This window comes from Cheilinus undulatus, linkage group 1, assembly GCF_018320785.1.
Source record: "Cheilinus undulatus linkage group 1, ASM1832078v1, whole genome shotgun sequence".
In the NCBI taxonomy this organism is placed as follows: Eukaryota; Metazoa; Chordata; class Actinopteri; order Labriformes; family Labridae; genus Cheilinus; species Cheilinus undulatus.
The window spans coordinates 37,236,401-37,259,801 of record NC_054865.1 but is presented as its reverse complement, the minus strand read 5'-3'; the positions used below and the strand labels follow the sequence as shown (position 1 = coordinate 37,259,801).

General features: G+C 39.6%; 1 protein-coding gene and 1 long non-coding RNA gene across 4 annotated transcripts in view; one reads left to right on the top strand and one right to left on the bottom strand.

The window, feature by feature from the left end:
• The window catches only part of sox6 (SRY-box transcription factor 6), a 154,742-nt gene extending 134,141 nt beyond the window's left edge, over nt 1-20,601 (top strand). For 2 of the 3 annotated variants that reach the window (XM_041786049.1, XM_041786038.1), the window contains 4 exons: nt 4,181-4,286; nt 11,701-11,934; nt 13,254-13,470; nt 15,310-20,601. In XM_041786049.1, coding sequence (XP_041641983.1) covers nt 4,181-4,286; nt 11,701-11,934; nt 13,254-13,470; nt 15,310-15,616 — 864 coding nt within the window. In that variant the 3' untranslated portion in view covers nt 15,617-20,601. The remainder of the gene's footprint in view (nt 1-4,180; nt 4,287-11,700; nt 11,935-13,253; nt 13,471-15,309) is intronic. The other variant, XM_041786059.1, reaches the window with a different exon arrangement.
• LOC121508917 overlaps nt 1-23,401 on the bottom strand; it is a 186,870-nt gene that overhangs the window by 11,757 nt on the left and 151,712 nt on the right. The window lies entirely within an intron of this gene.

The window sequence follows — 23,401 nt, the reverse complement described above, 5'->3', positions numbered from 1 at the left end:
CCCAAGACGCTGCTCAGACTCCGCTATCTATCATCTTTCTACTCGCTTTTCTTCCTCAGTGACTCATAGCTTCAGTGCACTGACTCATGGCTTCACTGTGTAGCCACATGCATTTGGGCAAACATAAATGTGTTAATAAAGTTTAAAGGCAAAAGGCACAAGCAGGACACATGAGATTATTGTGGGTGGCAGTTTTCCACTACAGCTCCAAGTGCATTGCTATAATTTTAGTTGCAGGGTGGAGAGCTGCATGTTGAAGCCATCTGAGGGAGGGACCGGCTGCTTGCCAGCGGTCGTGGTCAGGGTGGGAGGGGAAAATGTGTACCGAGACATCTTCTGTTTCCTTTATCTTTCTCTTTCCAGCATCCCAACAACAAGAAATTTATCTATTTGATGTGTTTCATCATTCCCTTGTAGTGCACATTATAAATACTTTTTTATGTCAGCCATCCACTCCCGCTTTCTTCCTGGCAGGATGGCCGGCTTCCCGAGATACTGCATGTCCTTTGCTACTTCTCTGTGTCGGAGTGATCAGTAAAAATTTAATGACACTATAAAATAATAAAAGTGCCATTAATTTATCACAGCACTTGATGCGTAGGCAGTAAAGCAGCATTAGTTCACTGAATATTTTCAAGCCCTAAAACAAAACCATGATGCTGTGAAGATAATTTATGGCCCTAATTCCAACTATGATTCTAATTTGCTGATATAAATTACCAAACTTATAACCAATAAGTATATTAAGCTCAGTATATAAAATTTTATGAAAATTTGTGGTGCTATATTTTACAGATAGTCTGATTTTAATTAGCATAGCCAACAGAAGGGTGGAAGGAGTACTGAGTGTGAATACCTCTTATACTGACTAACGTAAAATTGAGACTAAAAGTTCCACCGGTAAATAGGAAGAAGTCTATTTTGGCAGGGCTCCTAGGTGGTAAAATGTTTTAAATTGTCTTCGTGTGTGATGATTTTCTTGGTGTTTCAGCAAAGTCAGCAGCATGCAGTTTCTGTGCAGCTGTGTGCCTCTTTATAGCACCATCTGTTTTCACTGCAAATCTAAGCGTGCATTTGTCTAATTCCACGTAGAAAATATAACATGTATTTTAAGCCACTTTCACCAGACAAGCTCGAATAAAATCTTAAACCAAGACACAAAAGTGCAACAAGGCCTGCATTGCTGAAAAACAAGATATCTGCATAAGGAGCATGCAAAATGTACCTGTTGATGGTCTTGAAATTAGTTGCTCTGTCTTTATTATTTCAGTGTGCCTACTGGCAGATATTTTTTTCTTAGAAAAAGAATAATGGGCCTCATTTTATGTTTTTCCTAACTTGAAATCGGATTTTTATCTGGACTTGTCCAACAAATGGGTCTTAAAATGAAATGACATATTCTTGACAAGAAATTGGACATACACTTACTTAGATGTAGGTTTTTGTTGTGTTTTTCTACATAGAGACAGCAGATCTGCTACTGGCACAGCTGCGCTTTCAGCCAAAAGTAAACAAGCAGTTTACCTAGACATGGTAACCCCGGGCCCTAGGCAGTTGCCTTCCTTTGCCTAATGGTGAAGTTCACCTCTGGTCACATTGTCCACCTGGACTTGACACATGTCTGTAATACAAGCATATTCTTAAACAAACCAGATAAATTACTCACCAGTATACCACTGTTTTTTAAAGGTAAGATTATGACAACTGCCACCATTGTCCACATGTTCATGTATGCTATTATGTTTTTTACATCTTGGTGGATGCTTGCAACTTACAATAAACTGGTTGTGAGTGAAAGTTGGGCTGAACTACATGCCTTATGTCTCTTGGTAATACACAGAAACACAGTTAAAAAAATCTCTCCCTTCATTCTATATGTGAATATTTTGAGACCGGAATAAATTTTGCCCATTTTTAGACACCCCCGAGCAGAATTGTATAGTTTGCACACTGTTCTGAGTCAGTCCATACTGTATGTGCATTTTTTTTTTTTTCTGGTGAACTACAAAAGGCTTATGATCCTTTATATGTCAAATGAAGTGATGCGACCTCAAAGAACAAGAGTCTCATTCAGTCTCGATCCCGGCTGTCTAATGCACTAATGTTCACTAATCTCATGACTTGTGCGCTGGAGAGAGAAGTTCAACACTGAGCAAGTTATTAATGAAACTCATTGATGGATGGCCCCGGTTCTCCCTCCTCCTCAGCCCAACATGATGCTTAATGATCATGAGTTTATAAGAGGTCTTGATTGAAAAGGAGGGACCACCGAAGCGCAGAAGAGGGACGAGATGACTACTTTATTACAGACACACAGGCTTGCGCCGTGCCTTCCTACTGGACAGTCCACACAGCATCTGAAGCAGCACCATTGCCCCTCCAGCTAATCGCACATCAGTCACTTTGTCATCGGGCTGCTAGCTTCTTTCATTAATAGCAATAATGTAGCTGGGTGATGAATACCATTCTGTGTTCCTTTACGCAGACTGAAACAGAGAAAGGCCCCCACACTCCATCTTCTCTTTACAAAGCATCCTCTTGCCCAGCAGGGTCCAGCACATATGTCATAATTAGAAAACACTTAAGTAAAGGGCCGTCACATAGACAGGCCCTAATCACAGGCTATAAGCAGGTAGTGGCTAATTGTATATCAGAATCACTCAGCTGGTCATAAATAATGACAGCTTCTTCAAGTATGATGGTAAATTGCAGAGCTCTTTTCTGTCTCTCACAGTCCTTTCTTTGAAAGAATAGTTCTTGAATAAATAAAAGCATGAGGCAAATCAAAATACTGTGAAAAGCCTCAAATGGACTTGAACTATCCCCATCTTTCATCCTGTCATCGTTTTTTAACCCTCAAGGAAAAAAAAAAACATTAAAGAAAGAAAAAGGAATTGGATGTCTAGATTTCTTCTTTCTTTAATTTTTCAGTTAGAAATTTGTGTAATTGCTTATGGCTTCTGCTTTGAAAACACGACAAAAAAAAAAAAAAAATCACATTCAGCCACAAAACTGAGTATTTTCACTTAAAACACTTAGGTCTGCTTAATTTTTCAGCACCTTCTCCTGTAAACACAAACCCCCCATTGGGAAAAAGGGGAAAACACAACAAAACGGTACAATGCATTACAAAGAAGGGGCTAAAAGTTTAATGTGTGTGCTGGAGTCAGGGTGTGTGGCAGGGGAGCTGTTAGCATTGTGTAGAAACTCTACCTGCGTGTCTATCCAGACCCATGTGATAGGCATGTTTAGAAAAGGAAGAGGCAGAGGTCAGAGCAGACAGTACATCTCTGGCAGAGATTGAATGCTCACCCTGGGAGTAAAACAAATGCTTTTTTTCTGAATGGTGGCAACATGCCTGCTTTTAGTGTCATCCAGGCAAAACCTAGGGGGGGAGAGATTATTTGTATCATGCAGAGTCAAAGTGTCCATCTCCTAGTTGAGTCTTTAGAGAGGAAGACAGCCCTTTGCTAATGCCCTGTGTATTCACTGAGGAAGTAGGTCATTCAACAATGGAGCCAGCAGCAGTCGGCACTCTTCCCTTGCATAATACATTAAGTGTAATGTGCAGCAACTATTCAGAGACCCCCCGAAAGCTGTTATTTTATTCTGTAAATGCACACGGACATGACATTTAATATTGTCACGGAGCGCTGAATGACAGGGTTTCATTGTGCGTCAAGTACAACATGATGCCAAGTTTAATCTGAGCACAAAGCGACATGACAAACGGGAAAACACGGTGTGTTCTCTAAAGCATGAACTCTGAATAAATGATGGGCGCTGAGCTCTGGGCGCTGCAGACTGCAAGGGAGGATGTAAGGAGAAGATTACAGAGGAAAATCTGAGCGCTGCAAAGAGGGCCACGGCCCCATTGTGTGCCTCGGATCACAAAGTATCCTTCTGTAAATCTATTTACAGCACCCCTGGCCCTCACTGTCTCGCTGCCTCCTGTCATCCATTATAGCAGCTGCTGAATAGAGAGATGAGAGAGGAAAAAGCTACATCCAGCTCATGTCAAAAGAGCAGCTCTTCAAAAGAACCTCCATTTATCAAAGACACTTTTTTTCTTTTCAAAATTTCAGATTCCTGATGGGGTTATTTTTATGATTCTATCACTGTTAAGAAAAAAGTGTATATGTGTTTGTTCATGCACCTGACTGTTTGTATTTCCCTGTAGGAGAGGGCGCATTTTGAGGGCATTGGGCACCACCTCAGCAAGCTGGGCGAAGAAGGAAAGATTGGTCACAGAGTTATTGACCTCACCAGGCCGGAAGATCTAGACGGTAAGCCAAATTTGGGTTTCTTTCTTCCTTTTTTCCATGCACTATTGTAATTGCCTACTAGAATTTTTGTTCCCTTACAACCCGAAGAAAATCACAAGTCACAAGTTTTTTTTAAATCAGCGTCAAAGGGATTTGTTTCCCTACATCAGTGATTTTCAAACATTTTTAGCCAAAGACACATGAAGATCAAGGCACGCCATCTTCATATGCATGCAAAATCCCCTCTTCAACATGTCCTACAGAATCTCTAGTCGCTGTGTAGTTGTAATGATGTTTGGCTTTTAAAATTCAAACCGCACACCCAGACATGCCTCACTTCAGCATTTGGGGCCCACTAGATTAGTCAAATACACGCTTAGTTTGAATTAGTTTTTGCAATGTACATATCAGCCACATCAGCCTTATATACAGTTGTGGATTAATATCTGTTGACCATCAGCAATTACAAACACATTTTTTCTCATATTAGCCATTTTTACACCAAATTATCCAAAACATGTAGACATGACATAAAGGCACAGTTAGAAAATACCAGAAATACCACAGATAATCTTTTTAGTTATCTAAGAGCTTGTCTAATATTAAATATTTTGATTCTTTATGGGATTGAAATTTCCAAAAAATACAATTGTTACAATGATTATTTGTAGACACATGCAAACACATGGAAAAGTATCTTAAGTCGTATAGTTGTAGTAATCATGCATGACTGTGAACTCCCACAGCATACCTAGATTTCACTCAAGGCACACCAGTCACTTTTAAACCTTTTCAATTTGGGCCAGATCAGCCCAGCCCAAAGATAATTTAAACCATTAAACGGCAAAGTATATATTAAAAAAAACAAAAATCTGAAAAGAGATATTGCCTCTTACTCTTTTTACACAGCCACAAAGAGTTAACATCAATTTGTCAATTCATTGTTTGAACGAGCAATATTATTATAATTCTGAAAAGGTATTTAGAAAATGTGTTAAAAAGAACAGTGTGCTTATTGAAATACCCTATAGTTTGTCTCCTTCAGGATTAAAAGGTACAGTTTGGCACATTTACATTCTTGAATTGCAGGTCTAGAGAGTAAAGGAAATATAAATGTCTTTTCCCTCAGTACTTCACTCTTTTTCAACTCTGGCCTTTCTAAAAAAAAGTCTTTCAATGAGCTTGGCCGGCAAATATTCTCGGTTGAAAGGCAAAAGGTGTTTTGATGGCTGACAAAGCCGGCCTCAGAGTGTGGCTGTGTGTCTCAGCTGTGGATGTGAAAGTGGTTTGTGAAGGTGTGTGCAGAAGCTTGTACGTGTGTAGGAGAGAAGTGGGGGTTGAGGGGTGAATGCCGTCTGAAATGAGCTGAGGCTCTGAGGTTTTCACACATAGGTGAACGAAGGACAAGGGTGCCTGAGGACAAAGTTGGCTTTTTTCCAAGCTCGGCTCCTGTTGCTGTTGTGCATGTTTGAGGTCCCGGGCACAGGGGTGTAAATTCGAGTTGCACCAGAGTGACAAAGCGTCATCTCCCTTTGTGGTGCTGGCTTCTACACAGGAGCAAGGAGTACCTCAATGCTCCAGTGTTTGTCTGACATAAATATTTGTGGTAGTTTCCATGGCACTTCAGAGACAGAGCAAAGAGGAAAATGGTTCTGACTCATCTTTGATGCCTCTAACGGTCTCAAGGCAGAAGGATAGATATTTCTCAGGACAATGTAACCCATCAACAGCTTTAAATAGATCTTAGACACATTTCCCATAAGTTTTAAGAAAAGAAAATCTGGATTATTGACTCTCATAGATGTTTTTCTTAAAGATCTTTCTCACTTCCCATAAAAATGTTTACCAACACCAAAGCAAATGTTGTCTTTACTTATGCCTACTTTCACATCACACCCAATCCTAAGGATGAGAATTAGAGGTGCACTTAGCAGACTCATTGACATGTTTCCCATGTGAGCCACAGCAGTAGATCCCATCCCACCCGTCTGACTCCATGCAGATGTTGCTTCCAGTGCTCATTCTCCCAGTGGGAACCTTCCCTCTGTGGCTACTATGGAGTCAGGACGAAAAAGAGCGCGCACCAAGGCAGTTGTGTCCTTTTAAGTCCCGCATAGGGCCGAGGGAAAGGCTTGCGCCAGACGCCTCACATCAGTGTTCCCAGTGGGCTATGGATTAGGAGCAGGCAGAGGTTAGAGGAGAGGAGAGGTCCTCTTCCCAGGGGGGGAGATGGCTGGGAGCCAGGGCAGCACACATAACTCAAAACACACAGTTAGCATTTCTTCTCCTTCACCACAAATATATCTGTCCGTCTGCTTCAGCTTCAGCAGCAGAAAAACACACACACGGCTGAATGATGTGAAGCAGGATTTTATGATGTGAACCACACAGTGTTTACTCTTCTGAGAACATGTTTACTCGTGAAATCCTTGTTGTGAGGATTTTCTGTCGAGGCTTAACTCTCTGGCATACCTCAAAACATACAGTATGTAATCACAGTTAATTAGCTCTCTCTTTGTTCATCTAGAACACACTGATTTGGTTGAGTTGAAGGTTAAAGGTGATGTAGATGTCATAGTGCAATAGAGCTGAATTTTGTTTAAAAAGTTTCAAATTTTGGAGTGCCACTTACATGATGAAAATCACAGTACACATTAAGCTTTTTTTTTTTAAGCAAAATAATGTTTGCCTCTAGGTATCTCAACAATTCAATAATAATATTTTGGTTTTTGAACCCATTATCCAGCTTTAAAACAGACATCTGAACCTTAAACTAATACTTTCAAACATTTATAAATAAAGTCATGAATGGGATTAGTGTGACACCCATGAAAAAAACATTTCTGTAATTAATAACACTTTTGTTCAGTAACTCAAAACGCACTACAAATAGTTTGGCTGTTCTCCTAAAAAAGGAAAATTACTGGGTGCACCTCCCCACCCTTACATGGGGTATGAAAGCCTCTCGGTGTGTAGCAGCTTTCTCTCCAGAACAGAGCAGCCACACGGAGCAGGCCCGGTGTACAGCAAGCTTCTGTCATCACAGCAGCTTGCAGAAAGCTTTAGGTTGCTTGAGCTAATATTTGCAAAGCATGCAGCAACCAAAGCCCTAACGACTTGGAAAAAGAGCGGAGAAGGAATGGAATTAGATAGCATTTCCTTCATTTTATAAAGCCATGGGCCCTGATGCACGAAACCCACCACAAATTCATTAGGTCTTTTAAAGCTCTGACGTAAACATTACCAGATACCACAAAGGCCTCAGCCCAGCCAGGCCCCCTTTGTCCATTCACATGTGGCAGTATGGAGCTCCTGTGTAGCTGAGGTTGTGTGTTTGTCTTAAACACCCCCATCACGGAGGGTTTGCAGGGAACAAAGAAGTTGCTGAGAGATGTGTGGAGGCAGGAAACAGAATTAATCTTAACACCCAGTGTGATAATATCAACTATAGAGTGAGAACAGATTAGGCTTTAGCCAGGCAGTGTCTTTGACTAAGTCCTCATGGACTAGGATGAGAAGAACAGCAGCGTTGCATTGCTGTTACAGATCATCAGTGAGGGGATTCTTGCATTGGTAGCTTGAAGCTGTTATGAAGTTTCATACGAGCTGATTGTTTAAAGAGGTTTTTGTTTTTGTTTTTCCTCCACTGCGAGGCCGTGGGAATCAAACTTGGGCTTTTGTAACTCAGGAGTTTTACAAGAAGAAAGCTCAGACATGATGATTTATCAAGTCACAACAACAATAGCTGAATGGCCTGACACAATCAATAAGAGAGATCCTTTTTTAAAGTCAGCAAATTGAACTTATCCCCTGATAGGACAAATTCCCGTGTGGTTTTGTTTCTGTGATGTTGTCAAAGATTAAACTCCTCTTTTAGCTTTAAGAGCGGATAAAGAAGACAAAAGTAAAAGCCACAGCCTGCATGTTCAAACAGGTTGGCTGTTTGTTCCCAAGTTCCCATGTGCCTTCACTCACACAATAACACACTCACACATCCTATCTTGAAGGAAAAAAGGATTGACATGTTCAAAAAGGGCTTATATCACTTGTAATTTGTAATGGTTTAATTAGCCTGCTATGAGCTCAGGCTACAACAGAGGCTCAGAGCTCTGTGTCCTGTCCGTCCGCACACATTAAGCCAGCCTGATCCTGCTCCGAGGGAGAGGCTCTATTGTCAGCAGTAAATGCCTTCAGTGAGAGGTGTTAGATTTGATCCCAACAGGGAGGGCTTGGCAGGTTTGCGTGATTGTTGCCTGCTCACTGAGGCTCATCCTCTTGAGTGGATTCCTGGGTGACATTATGTGTCTGCCTGCAGAACAAAGATGAGTAAGGAGAAGAAGAAGAGGGGGGAGGAGAGGGGCTGGCGGGGGCAGTGCTACCCTCTGGCTTGGTGCATGGTCAAGTCTGAGCCTGCACCTCACAGGTGTGACAGGCTTTCTATTTTTTCTTCATCCTTATTTGCTCTCCCTTCTTCATTTTGCATACACCCTCCCCTCGAACAAGCAAAATCCTCCTTTCTCACTGTAATTCATGCTGCTCATCAGCAGTGTTTCCAGGAGACAAATTAAAAGGGGATTCTCATATCGCTCTGTCACACTTGAGCTGCAGGCCTCATGAATCACAATAAATTCTATTAAGCAGCGCTCCCTCTGTTTCACCCCCCTGCCTCCCCCAACTACCACCCAGGGGGGCCGCCTCTGTCACTTATAAACATCTGTGTTTATTTACACAATCACACACCTAACTAACTGATTCCTAAATGTCCTGCACCTCCTGGAAAAAAAAGTTAATGCTCATTTGCCAAATGTCAGAGCAGTGTTGTGATTTTCAGTGAAAAGATGGAAACAATGTTGCAGTAAATTGGATGCAGCAGTTTCTAGGAATTTGCATAGATAGTGGGCTAATATACAGGATGTCCCTGATTAAGTCATTTCACTTTAATATTATGAAGATTTTATTATTATTTCAGGTTAAAAGGCGCCTGACTGGGGAGGTCTTAGTTTCTAGCTGTACCCTCATGTCTGAATTAGTCTTATATCTTAATAAATTAGTTTTTTTCTACTGTGTTGTTCATTTAAACACCTCTGTAACATCCAGCAGAGCAGACAGGCACTTTTCTATGTGCTTTCATGTGAATAAAAAACTATGCTTCATCTGGCTCCCCTCCAGTGAACCAGGTCCCATGGCTGGTTTCCTGGCTAACTATGGATGTGGCACGAGCTGATGGCAGGCGCTTGTTTTGTCCCCCCTCCCCGTAAGAAGCTCACCTCTGCCCGTATGCATGCACACCAGTATATAAATTGCTGAATCAGTGTCAGTGATAGAGTAATGGCACGGGAGGCATCGTAAATTACAGCGAGCGATCCCGGGGTGCAGACACTGGCTGTCGTGTCTGAGTGAGCGCTGCGCTCCTGAGCTAATGAATACCTTCATCTGGCCCCGGCAGTCAGCAGATTGCCCCGCGTTGATGGATACTGTCAGCCCTCCGCCACACCACATTTCATTGCACAATAAACATGGTTGTCAAAACCAAACAAAGTGAAATCAATTCATCCTGTACAGTGAGTGCATGCTAAATGAAATTAACGTACTGTGGGGCCGGGTGGCAGCAAAGGTAGTGTATTATTTCTGGATTGGTGATGGCTTAAGGGGCCTGCAGCATTCTGGGAGGGAAAAGCAAACACACAGGAAAAGGCATGGTGGCTAGAAGTGTTTAAAAAGATGTTGATTAAGTAAAACATCCTCTCACGTTTCAGATTTAGTATTTTACCCAGGGTTGTATTACTGAGTTAAAAGACTGGGATTTAAACATTATTCTTTCTCTATAGGTGCAGGCTGCATTAAAATTACAATTATTAAAGTTATAATTTATATGACACAATATTATTGTACTCCAAATGTTTTCCCTAATATATAATAATTTCAAATTATTCTTAATAAATTGACATCCAAATATGCCTTTCCTTTTCTTGTTTTAAAACAACTTTTTAACGTTTGAAATATTTTATATTTGTAAATAGGTCTAAAAATAATGTATTGCAAGGTTTCACATTTTTTTAGTGAGTGCAGAAGTTTTAAACTGCTGTCTTGGCCTCCCTGATTTAAGAAACCCTGTTGATTATAAATGCTGCTTTTGTGAGTCAAACAAGAGCTAATTAAAATAAATTCTGGGGGCTTTTGTATGGTGTGAAACTGTTTTTCCCCCCAGCTGGAATTCAAAAAGCACAAATCAAAACCAACTTCTACCACACAGCCCTCGCTGTTGTACTGGAGTTGGATGTATGCTCCCTCAGAGCATTAGCTGTGAATGTGACTACGTAAAGTCATGCTACTTATCTCCTACAATACTATCTGAAAAAAGACACACAGTTTCAAAGTGAAGACACTGACACTCTTGAGGCTGAAAATGGTGCAGCAGCATCCTCAGCAAGGTTTCTGAGGATTTGAAATTAATGCCTCTGCACAGCTCTCCATTACTCATTAAGAGTTTGATTTTGTTTATCAACTGAAATAATAATAGAAATCAAACCCCAGGTAACGCGTGCCAAGGCAGCTAGAGGAACGGTCTAATGAGAAGGCTTCACATGTGGATGATGAAATATGCATGAGTCATCCCGAGCTTTCTTTTCCAGATTTGAGATCATTAAAGATGTATCGTAGCATATGGAAGGCTTTTTTTGTCTTATTTTTCAAGTCTTGTTTATCAACATGTTTTTGTTTGTTTAAATATTCATATTGCTTTTATTTAATTCTTTCACATCTTACATATAAAAGGAAGCAAATGCGCATGCAAACAGAAATCATTATCAGTCTGATGTACAGTTTAATACTGAGAGAAACTCTCTTATGCTGATTGTGAATGCCCTGATTGAGAAACGGCACTTTGCAGAATCGACACGGCCTCTCGTCGCCAGTGTGCGCTTGGTTTGTTTGTTTATGTGTGTGTGTTTAAGTGTGTGTGTATGCTTGAAGGAGAAAGATTGAGAAAGAGGAAGGAAGGAAAAAGAGAGAAAGCAGAGGAATGGTGTGCCTAGATTTATTTGTGCATATATGTGTTAAGCTGTACTTTGGCTCAACACTTTATTAAAAGTTCACAAAGTTTGGAACTTTCCTTCTTTGACTTTGTTTATTAGTGACTGCCTCAAGTCCCGTATTTGTTATTTATGCTGGCACTCTTACACTGTTTGGACCCTATTCATGTTAGTTGAAACGTATATAAGAAAAGTGGAGACAAAATATTTAACTGCCACTGTAGTCAAAAGGCTTGCTTCTTATTTCAAAAAGAGTGAGTCAAAGTTAAAAGCATCTATCACTCTGCACTCATCTGAAACAATATTCATGATGACGGTAGATGAAGGAGAGTTTAAACTTGGCTCGTCATTTAATCAATGTCCTGCCTCGCTCTCTCTTCCTGTGCCTGCTCTGGCTATTCCAGGGTCCAAGGAGGTAAATGGCTCTGCAGATAAACCCCAACCCTATTATTGTTGGCCAACAGGAGGCACTGGATCTACAGAGGCGCGAGTCTTCAGGGAGTCCCGAGGGAGAAACAACAACGAGCCACACATTAAAAGGCCCATGAATGCGTTCATGGTGTGGGCCAAAGATGAGCGGCGCAAGATTCTCCAGGCTTTCCCTGACATGCACAATTCCAACATAAGCAAGATTTTGGGTAAGATACTTCAAATCATTGCATTTTTCCAGAAATACTTCAGTGTTACTTGCCTAAGACAATAACTGTGTTTTAAAGCCACCTGCAAGAATTCTGAGTTTTATTATACATGGTAAATAAAGTACATGCAGCCATTTCAAAAGAATAAATCCAACAGATTCTTCCATGACACACTATTAAGAAGAAGAATTGCTCTGTGCAAAAGTAAAACTGATTTCTCTCACTTTAATTTCCAGCACATGTTTTGTTCATCCAGATATGGGTTTACAGCCCCAGTATCTAAGAGGGGAAGCTGCATTATCTCATAGGCCACCGTGTATCAAGTCCCCTCAGTGCAGAGATGGATTTATAGCCCATCGCTACCATAAGTGTTTGTCATGAAAAATGACAGAGGCTAAATGGGTCTTGTCCCCTCAGCATTGGAGTCCATTCATCAGAACTGTTAAAAGTGCTGTCATCCACCACCTAGCAGGACGATTCACAGAGCTGCAGTATTTACTACACACGCATGTTGTTCCTTACTGTCTGACATCCAAGCATGCACCTCGTCAAGGATAATGTGCATGCGCTGTATGGGAGGACACAACATGGATTTGCAAGAAAACATCTTCAATTAGACAGCACCATTTAATTTAAGGTTATGATTTGACTCCACCAGTTAAAGTGTAATTCAGTACTGGATTTTTCTGTAATGGAACTGAAGTGAAAACTTTCTGATTTGTGTTATCAGATGTTGAATAATTTTAAGATAAAGGCTCATTAGATAAAGCTAAAATAATCATTTACTAGGACAGCGTTTTTTGGTGGTGCTCATGATAAAACAAATAAGGCTGTTGTGTAGACGGCTGCAAGAAATCTATGTCCATGCAGGAAAACAGATTTAGACAGGTTTTCTCCAGCATGTGGGGTTGTTATGATACCACAACCATATAATATTGATACCTGTTTTAACGACCACACACCAACAAAAAAACAAACATCAGTCTTAGGCACCCAGATTTTGGTAATATTTGTTTCAAACATTAGAAACTGCAGGAAAACTCCAGCACACTGTCTAAATTACACATACACATTGGCAACATCTGTATTTATGCTATGGAGATGGTGTGTAGGAGTTTGTGTCTGCACATTCCCAAGCAGCTCTTTTATCAATGTTTTTTTTTTCAACATTTTTGATACTTTTCAAGGCTTTCAATCATTAAAATAATACAGACTGCAATGTTTGTAATCACTTGGTATCAAAAAGTAGCAAAGCATCAAACATTTTGACAATGCATGTGTTCAAATTATTGAGTCTGAACCCCGTTTGTGTTGGATAGGTTCACGGTGGAAGTCCATGTCCAACCAGGACAAGCAGCCATATTACGAGGAGCAGGCCCGTCTTAGTAAGCTCCATCTAGAAAAGTACCCAAACTACAAGTACAAGCCTCGGCCTAAGAGGACCTGCATTATCGATGGAAAAAAACTACGCATCGGAGAGTACAAGCAGATGATGCGCTCACGGCGGCAAGAGATGAGGCAGTTCTTCACTGTGGGGTAGGTGCGCTGTCACAACATACCAAAATCTAAGGCTGGGTTACACCGTGTTATCCTTGCAAGTTGTATGACTGACAGAATTTCAGTCTAATCATGCGTTGTTTGTTGTGCTGTACAGGAGGGCACAACTGAATAGTTGTTCCAGTGGGCACTTGCACTGTGAGAGCAGAGCCATAAGCCCATTCCCCAACTTCAGGGCTTTTTTTTTTTCTGACTGTGGTTGTGCAAAGTGTCAGGGCACCCCTCCTATCATCTGCAGACCTCAAGCTGACAAGGATTTTTGGTTATGATAAGCTTGTTAGTTGTTAAACCTGAAACACAAAAAAGAATGACTTCTACCACCGTCTATTAGAGTTTTCAAAGGAAATTTTACAGAAATTTGTCAACTGTCCATTCTGATTTTAACTCACAGGGTGCGAGAGCTCAGGCTTTGCCTGACTATTAGATCTTAAAGTGTTAGCATGTTGCTCATTTCAACGATTCAGTTGTACAGTGCGAGCTGAAATACTACCTAGTGATGCACAGCATTATTGGCATCGTACCAGTATCAGCAGATATTAGCTTGAAAAGTTGATAATCCTATCAGCAGATATGAACAGTTCTGACAATTTTGGCTGTCACATGTAATAACAGCCTAATTCTAGCACAGGAGGAAATTGGTGTTCTTTACAAATAAAACTAGAAAAGCACTCAGAGAGCGCAGACCTCCGCCATTAGCCCTATCTCCCAATAGTAAAGAATCCTTTGAAACATGCCTATATCCATACGGTGGTCCAGATCACTCCCAAAATCAGTTCTTCCTTATGCCATTTTTGACATTTCCTGAAAATTTCATCAAAATTCGTCCATAGGTTTTTGAGCTATGTTGCTAACAAACTAACAAACTAACGAACAAACTAACAAACAAATGCTGCCGATCACATAACCCTCTTGGCGGAGGTAAAAAGGTGTTTAAATGTCAATATCAACATCAGTATCAACTAAAATGAGTTTGGAAATATTGAAATATTGGACATTCCATATTGTGAATCTCTATTCTGCTACCACTTTTATACAGTCAGCTTAAAATCGCCCAGTGTATGCCCGGCTTTACACAAAGACAGTATTGACAGCCAGACAAAGACCTAGTAGGTTAGGGCTTTCAGTCTCCTTAAAGCTTTTTTTTAATGTTTATACAACAGAAGCACCATTTCTAAAAGTGAGTGTTGAGTTAAACCCAACTGTTTTGGTCTAAAGACAAAGTGCTGGCATGCTCATTAAAATCAAGTGTTTCTCAATATCTGTGATTAAATAATTTTAGACAATAGCAGTGTGCAAATGGAGCGTGAAGTGCAGACATTATTACAGGATATAAGCTGCAGGTATACACTTACAGAAGCCTGGAGGGCAGCAGTCTGCCGCTTAACACTTTAATTTACTGTGTGTGGTTAGCAGGAGAGCCCTTCTCCAGGTGTTCCCATGTCAGTCATAAGCTTCAGTAGCTGGAGTATCAATCATCCAGCGCAGCAGCAGACAAGAGCAGCAGTAACCACGCATTGGTTTTATGTCACCAATAAAGTGGCTAGTGTTTTTGAACAGCTCAAGACGGGAGCTGTCAGGAGAACCTCTCTTTTCCCAAATCATTTTCACAGAGCTGCTGGCATAAAGAGAACTGCTGAAGGAAAACTCCCTAATCCAACCAACTCAGCAGAGGTTCTGCAAAAAGAGATATTTGATTTTTTTTATACCACTCTAACCAGCACTTTAAACTTTCTTTACATCCATCTATTGAATCAAAATGATTGTCTGTATCATCAGTTACAAATCTGATTATTCTGTATTTTATCCTCTTACTTCCAGACAACCGCCACAGCTCCCCATCACCACCAGCGCCAATATGGTCTATCCTGGGGCCATCACTATGGCGACCACCACACCGTCACCTCAGATGACATCAGAGTGCTCAAGTGCCTCAGTGAGTCCTGAGCCGTCCATTCCTGTCATTCAGAGCACCTACAACATGAAGCTAGAGCCCAACAACATGGTCAACAACAGCGAGCCGGTCAACGGCGAGGACGAGATGGACTTGTATGAAGATTTTGAGGATGAGCCCAAATCAGACTATAGTAGTGAAAATGACACACAAGAGCCAGTCAGCGCCAACTGAGACCCCCTAAAACAGAGAGGTCAAAGCAGACACAGGACTCATACGGGAAGACGCCTCAAGGGTTGGTCTGAACTGAGGGAGCGATGGAGCAAAATAAAACAAAACTACACCGCGAAGGTTTTAAAATGTTTAAAAAAATAACAAAAATGTAACATCTGGAAGCCAGCATGCAGATGTGGCTTCATCAGAGTCTAAAGCTATTTGGTCTTAAGTGTTTCTTAAAGTGTGTGAAGCAGTTTGGTTGTGGTTATTTTGATTTCTTTTATGTCTTTGTTTAATTTTTTTCATCGTGATCATGGACATTTTCACAATTAGGTTATTGCCAAGAACAAAAGACGGAACTTGAAATGGATCGTTTGATATGAATTCTTACTCTTGTTAATCTTGTTTGCCTCTTTAATTAGATGATTTTGATATTTTGCAAAACTGTTAAAGATGGGAATAATTTTCTCACTCAGGTAAAGTGCGCCAGCCAACAGCTCGTGAATGTTTTGAATCAAGAAATAATTAATATCAAATATCTCAAAATTAATAAGGAGTAATTACAACTTAGAACAGAGGGGAAAATACTATTATTATTATTATTATTATTATTATTATTATGTGTTCTGTTATTGTTATTACACAAACTGCAAGTGTAGAAGTGCCAAACATTTTAAGAAGTTTCTAAAAATCTGTTAAGTCTTTTGGGAGGGGCTTTGTGAGTCTTGGACAATCTCTTGATCTCTTAATACATCTTCATCATCCAGTCTTTCTTTAATTCACCCTGACAGAATAAACAAATGACACTCAGGAACTTGGAGGCAGCAGGCTCGGCAGGAGGTTACACTATGGGACATTTATGTCTGTTAGCTTGTGATGCTAGCTGTCCTCCAGGGAGCCCAATGCAGTGATCATCAATGAACTTGGCCAGCCCCCTTTCATTTCCTTATCCCAGTCCCACACAGAGCACCAAGGCCTCCTTAACTCTTTTCCAGCTCTGCAAACCTAGTCTGACTCACCAAGTTCTTAATCAGAGTGATTGTAATCAGGCCAGAATGCTAAAGGGCCAAAGGCCTCCAATCTGTGGGATTGGAACAGCAGCGAAAGGCAGCTTTGGGGGCATTACAATCTCAAATTGATGTTGTACAATGTGCAGCTACAGTACTTTCTGTTAAACGCTTTAGCCCTACTTGGATGGCAAGTTTAAAGTCTTAGGTCTTAGAACTTTTTTTTTTTTCAATCCTAATTCTTTTTAGACATTGTAAATCTTAAATTGACACTAAGAAGTCTTAAAGCAGAGCACGGACATTGGGTTGATGCAATGACTTGATTACTGCTGCAGTCTTAAAGAGGAGTGACAGTTTATGAGGATATTTATGGAGAAAGGCTTAAATCTTATGTTTGTTTCTTAAATTACCTTGTCAAATACACAGCCGGGGTAACTTTTAAAACACTGATTTTTTTTTTTTTTTTTTTGCATTAGTGCACTTACACAAATCTTACTCAGTCACCCTTGAGCCTTATGTTGTTATTTCTAATAATCTTATCAGCTTTCGGGATGCACTTAGCTCTTGCATTTAAAACAGGAAAACATGCAATGACTCAGAAAAACAAGGGGCACAAAGTCTTTATCCTAATTTCAGCTCCAAAGCTGACAAGCGGTGACCTTCTGGAGGCTGCAGCTAGATAAAGCAGGGGCCTTGATGTTGAGACTCAGATCCTCTTTACAGGGCAGAAGGTCTAAGTGGCTCCCCTCCCTGCCATGCCCTGCTCTGACCCCTGCCCGTGGCAACCTCAGCACCCAGGGGGCACCATCTGGCCCAGAGAAGGAGAAAAACACCAGGGAGGGGATAGGGAAACAATAAAAACGGGGTGTGTGTCCCTCATTGTGCTCTCCATCAAAGTGCTGGTGGTAAGGCCTCAACAGGGCTCTCACCCTGGCCCCCAATCACCAGGCAGTGGTGAGCAGATGGAACAAGTACATCAAGCTGTGGGGGATTATTAAAATGACTGACGACTGGGTATCATCTGAAATACAGCATTATTAATGCATGAGTCCAGCTATTCCCCTCTCTTGCCCTTGAACCTGTCCACTACAGAAAGAGCACAGATATTTTTGAAGGATCTGGTTACTGGTTTTAACTGGACAACATCCCCACTGCTGGTCACTGCATTTTTCTCCTCCTATAGCTACAGATGTCTTTTTTCCACTCATCATTTTTTACTCTTTTTGTCTTGTTGAATTGTTTCTACTTTTTGGAGTTATTTTTACTACGTCTTGAAAGTTTATAAATCACCCCATTGATTATTCTTTTTCTTTTCTACATCATATCCCTCTCGATTAATATTGAGATATATTATGAGGTATTAAACATTTAGATAATGCTCTACAACAAACAAAACCCAAGCAGACATCCCTCCAAGTAGACCTGTTTGGTATTTTTAAGCCGTTTGCTCCTGTTTGCTGGTGGTCAGGATTGATTTGTATGTGATTGTAAATACTTTCATGACCACGCCACACTCGCCGTAGTTGGCTGGTACTTTAAAATGGACTCTTTACAGAACTGAAACTTGACTGTGCTTATATAGCGAAAAAAAGAAAAAACAGGAAAAAAAAATGACAAGAGCTCACGAGGAGACATTGTTTCATAAGTGTTATAAGCACTGGATATAAATTGTATTTTTTATCAATTCTGACTAATGTGAAGCTGTTTGCAAAAAAAAAAAAAAACACCATTAATGAACAAACCCCCCACCCCGGTTGGACTCATGTGGGTTTGCTCTCAAAGTTGCCAGATTTGAGTCTTTTTTTGTCTACTTATTTTGTTTATTTATGCAGAGACACATGTGATGAATGAACACTTTGTTGAAGCTTCAGGGCTGCCTAGGGGAGAGACTCAGCACAAGAAAGTGAGCAGAAAATTCAACAGCAGGCTCGGTTAGCCGTCAAACACCAAACTTCAGACTTTAGTATTTGAAACTGAAGAGAACCAACCTATTGTATTTATTATCAGCCTCTGCTGACTCTAAAACATGTAAGTAAAAAATAAAAACAACTTTGACAATCAGTGGAATCAAAAAAGGTTAATTGGAGCTAAAACGGTTTTCAGTGAATTCATCATCTCATTTAGATTTTATTGTAAATAACATAGGAAATATATTTTTGTTCACTAGTGAAGTATAAGTTATGTATGTGGCTGTTCTGTTTCATTTTGTTTTATTTTTGTACGTGGTTTCATGTTTTTCAAAAGCTGACAAGTCACTGTACCTCAAGTAGATGCTGATTTTTTTCTTTTTCCTGGAGGAGAGTGGTACTGGACCTGAGACGGAGAGCGCCTCATCACTCGCTTCAGTTTTGATAATCTTCCCCTTGGCTGTTCAAAAAAGAAAGCAATCAAATTAAATCCATCATTATTAGATGTATAAACAGAAATAAAATAAGGTACTCAAACAAAAAGCACTTGATGTAAAATAATGATTCGATAATTTGTTTTCAATACAATCTTAAATGGAATGCTGTTCATCCTCACTTCTGTTTTGTCTTTATTACAGCACTCAAAGCTGATGAGCTGATTTCATCCTTTAAAAATGATTGCATGCATTTGCATTATCATAATAATTAAAGGTGTTTTACATGAATGATTGTTTCAAACACAAGTGATGTTTTAAGATTTTTTTATGTGTTTTTGAAAGGTGGGAGCGTGCAAATATTTATTTTATTTTGTGGCAAAACGCACACACAATGTGCATCTTTTTAAATAATTCGAAGTCATCTTTTTGTATGTTGCTGTTTTTTATGTACATGTTCATGACTATCAAGCCATCTGCAAATGTAGCCCTCACTATTGTTTTCATCTTAATCCACGTTTGGACATGCAAATGGTTTGACAAACTGAAGACAAAAGCTGATGCTGTTTCGACATTACTTACTGTAATTTCAGTTTGATTTTTCTGTCTGGACTTTGTGATGTATATGGTGGGAATGTTCTCTGTGTTAATTTAATCAGCACAATTCACTGACATGCTGGACTGACATGCTAGCTGCTGTTCAGAAGTGTAAAATTTGTCATTTGGGGCAACTTTTTGTTGTCTTTGGTACTTTTTTTTTTTTTTTTTTTTTGCTTTTTTAGACTCGTCTCTCAAGCAACACTGTGTGTGGCTCTTCTGTCACTGGAGCCATCGTTTTGAAATCGCTGGCAGCCTGATACAGTTTTCTGCATAGACTTTTTTTTGTTTTCCTGGCAGGTACCTAGGCCCACAGCAAGTATTGTTTGGGTGTTACTAGAGAAAATGAAATACATAGTGTCTGTTGCTGCTTTAAAAAAGTTTATGTCTGAATATGTAAATAGTTTATCATAATATCTTGTACAGTCCAATGTAAAGTTTTTAATTCAACTTAAAAAAACTGTTGCCATCACATTTGTGTTCACATTCTTCTTTATACAGTACAGAAGATCAATTATTTGCTAGGGGTATTATTGCTAAAAAGAGAAAATGGAAATGTTACTAATTTTTTTATGTTTTTTGTTTTGTTTGGTTTTTTTTTGTTTGTTTGCTTGGCTTCAAAGTGTACACCAGCAAGTCTTTGGTTTCCATGTGCAGTATTGACGTGAGGTAAACTTAAGGTGAATCATTTTACAGTGGTGTGTGTGAGAGCGATCTCTTCAGCTTTGGTAGTTTTAATACACTATATCAAATAAAAACAAACCAATGAGTGACACACTCAGGTGCAGCTAAGCACTACAGAAGTGTGTATACTGTATATGAATAAAATATCCCCACAGGATCGATTCAGGCAAATTACAATGTAACACCATTTTCTGTATGTCTCAGTCCATTGTAACAATGCAACAGTGGGATGAATAACTGCCTGTTTAAGCTCATTTACCTCAAAAATGTCCTCCTTTTCTGTAAACCACAGAAATTGTGTTACAGAAAACTTCCCCCATCACTCCATCTTTTGTACTGCTGTTGACACAAATTAAAGAGACATTTTGTTTTAACACTTGAGTAATTATTTGTTTTTTATTACATCATTTCCTCTTGTTTAGGTCTTCCAGCAGTGTGTGATGAAACACAGCTGGAAGAGTACAAATTATATGATGTGGTTAAAGAAAAATCCACTTTGGCCATTACCATCACATAGAAGACAGAACCCAATAAAGATGGATTTCTATATAACTATAATGGCTATAAGATTGGACTTTGTTTCACATTTTTTAAATTACAATTTAAAAAACTGTGCTAAGTAATTTAACAGATGATAAATAATTGTTTTTGATGTTCATTCTCTTAAAAAGCACAAACACCACTCAGGAAATTGTCCTGTAGACCTTACATGAGCAAAGCTTCATTTTATTATGGATAATACTGACTTATGTCAAAGAGACTTCTTGCTAGTAATAATATCCAGAGTCTGTTTTTAGAGGGATCTTAAAGTGTATTTTCTATCATCATTTTTCTGTTGCTCTTCCAACTTTGTGTAGTCGCAATTCTAACAGAGCGGTCAATACCAGACATCTTGGAATCCCTCTTGATCTTCTCTAACATATAACGCCAGATGGATTTGTTTCACAACACTCCATCTGGAAAACCTCTCATACACAGCATTTGGGAAAGGGCAGAGCCTTTGAAAAAAAACTCGGAGGGTGATTGGATGAACGTTCTGTCTGTCACATCTTTACGGGCCAATCAGAGCAATAAAACAGATGACGTCGTAGCCCCAAACCGACATGCGCTGCTACCGAGCACTCCATAGAGAGCTGCATAACGGGAATCATGCCAACTTTAGACATGTTGGTACACAACTTTTGTCGTTTTTGGAAAGTAAAACATCTCACTCCTGTTCTTTGTTCTTCTTTTAACAAAGAAATGTTGTCAAGTTCTGATAAAACTGGCGCTTTAGCACGCTAATGTCTTCTGCCATAGCTGCAGCAGCCTCTTGTTGCTGCTTGCTTATGTCATGACTCTGCCGTGCCCAAAAATACTGCCACTTGACACTGACTGGTCCTGTCACTTTCTAACCGGGCCCAAACAGTTCAGATGAGAGCTTTGAAAGATTTGCCAGTAAGAAACAAGGAAACGGGCGAATGCATGTTTCTCATGGCACCTGACACTATTGGTGATATTTCTGATCATTATTTACACTCTTAAATAAACCTTGTCCACGTGCAGATTGTGACAGAAACTCATCAATCTTTATAAACATAGGAGTATTGACAAAAGATCTCACAGGCATAGAGACAGCAGGAGGAGACTGAGACATGCATGTGTGTGGATAATAATAGTGAAGAGAGAGAAAATTAGAAGATAAGGTCAGTGGGGGTCAAACAAATTTCTTCATAAGCACATTTACCAAAATACATCATCTTACCTATTATAAATATGTTATATGTCACAATTAAGTGTTTCTTGAATATTTATTTGGTTATTTCTTTGTTAAAATCTGTCAGATGTCAGACTCATTTGCATGTGGGGAGGCCTTTTCGAAAGCATAGGTAAATTTTACACTTAATATTGGTTATGGATACAGTCCTGATGTGGCAGGTAGGCAAAGAAGTTAATTTCCAACCCAGTCATTCATCCATGCATGGATAAATAGATAATGATGGATGGATGGATGGAGAGATCACAAAAAGTAAACTTATTTTTTGTCAGTTTTAGTCATCAAAGATCTGTTTTGGCTAGTCTCAGTTTAGTTTTTATCATGAAAAAAAAAGCTTTCGACAAACATTTTTAGTCATAGTTTTAGTCGACGAAATTAACAGGGTTACTTAACTGGCCTGCCTTCAGTCCAGACCTTTCACCAAAAGAAAATATTTGGTGCAACATTAAATGAAAAATACGATTAAGAAGACCCAGGACTGCTGAGTAACAAGAATCCTACAACAGACAACATATTGTGTAATTCAAAATGAGCCCATGTTTGTCATGACATGACAAAATGTCTCAGTTTAAACATCTGATCTCTTGTTTATGTTCTATTTTTATTAAAATATGGGTTTAAGAGATTTGTAAACAATTCCATTCTATTTATATTTAAAGTGCCCAAACTTTTTGGGGGATTGAGGTTGTAAAAAAAAAATGTAGTTCAGCCTTAGATTTACCGCTGTCTTAACAGTTGTAAATTACATTATCAACTTTTTGTTTTTTAAATGTAGTAATTTTTTTAAAGACAGATTATAACCTGCAGGTTTAGGCTCATGTCCACTGTTCAGCCCTTTAAAGCTACTTAATATAAAGCATGCTTTCAGCCACTTTGAAACATTTTAATGATAGCTAAAATGAAACAATTATTCAGCAGACTTATACTGAAATAGTACATACAATGTGCAAATTGTTTTGACCATTAAGAGCGTGGTCGATTCAATGACACGCAAACACGCACATCTCAAAAGAAGACATTGTAGGGTTGTGCCTCTTGCAAGCAAAACTGCTTCCTATTGCTGTTGACTCTGAAATAGATGACAGTCTTGGTTGCCACCTACATGTTTTAGACTGTTTTTTTTTTTTTAATAAATGGTCAAACGAAGAAAAGTTATTGTTCAGCTTCATGAACTGATTGATAAGGTGATAAGCCCCTCTTGCACTTCTACAGATTCCCATGCAAGAAAGGAAACCCAGAGAGGAGCAAATCACGGATTATTGCTGTTAGCCGCTCTTTTGTCTCTGTGGGTCACAACAGACAAACTTCAAATCCTGCCACCAAATATTGCCATAACCTGATCAAATATCTTTTAACTGACATGACTGCCCCTAGTACATCAACTGAAAATGGCAGCTGGCAGAGATTCTCATTAAAAC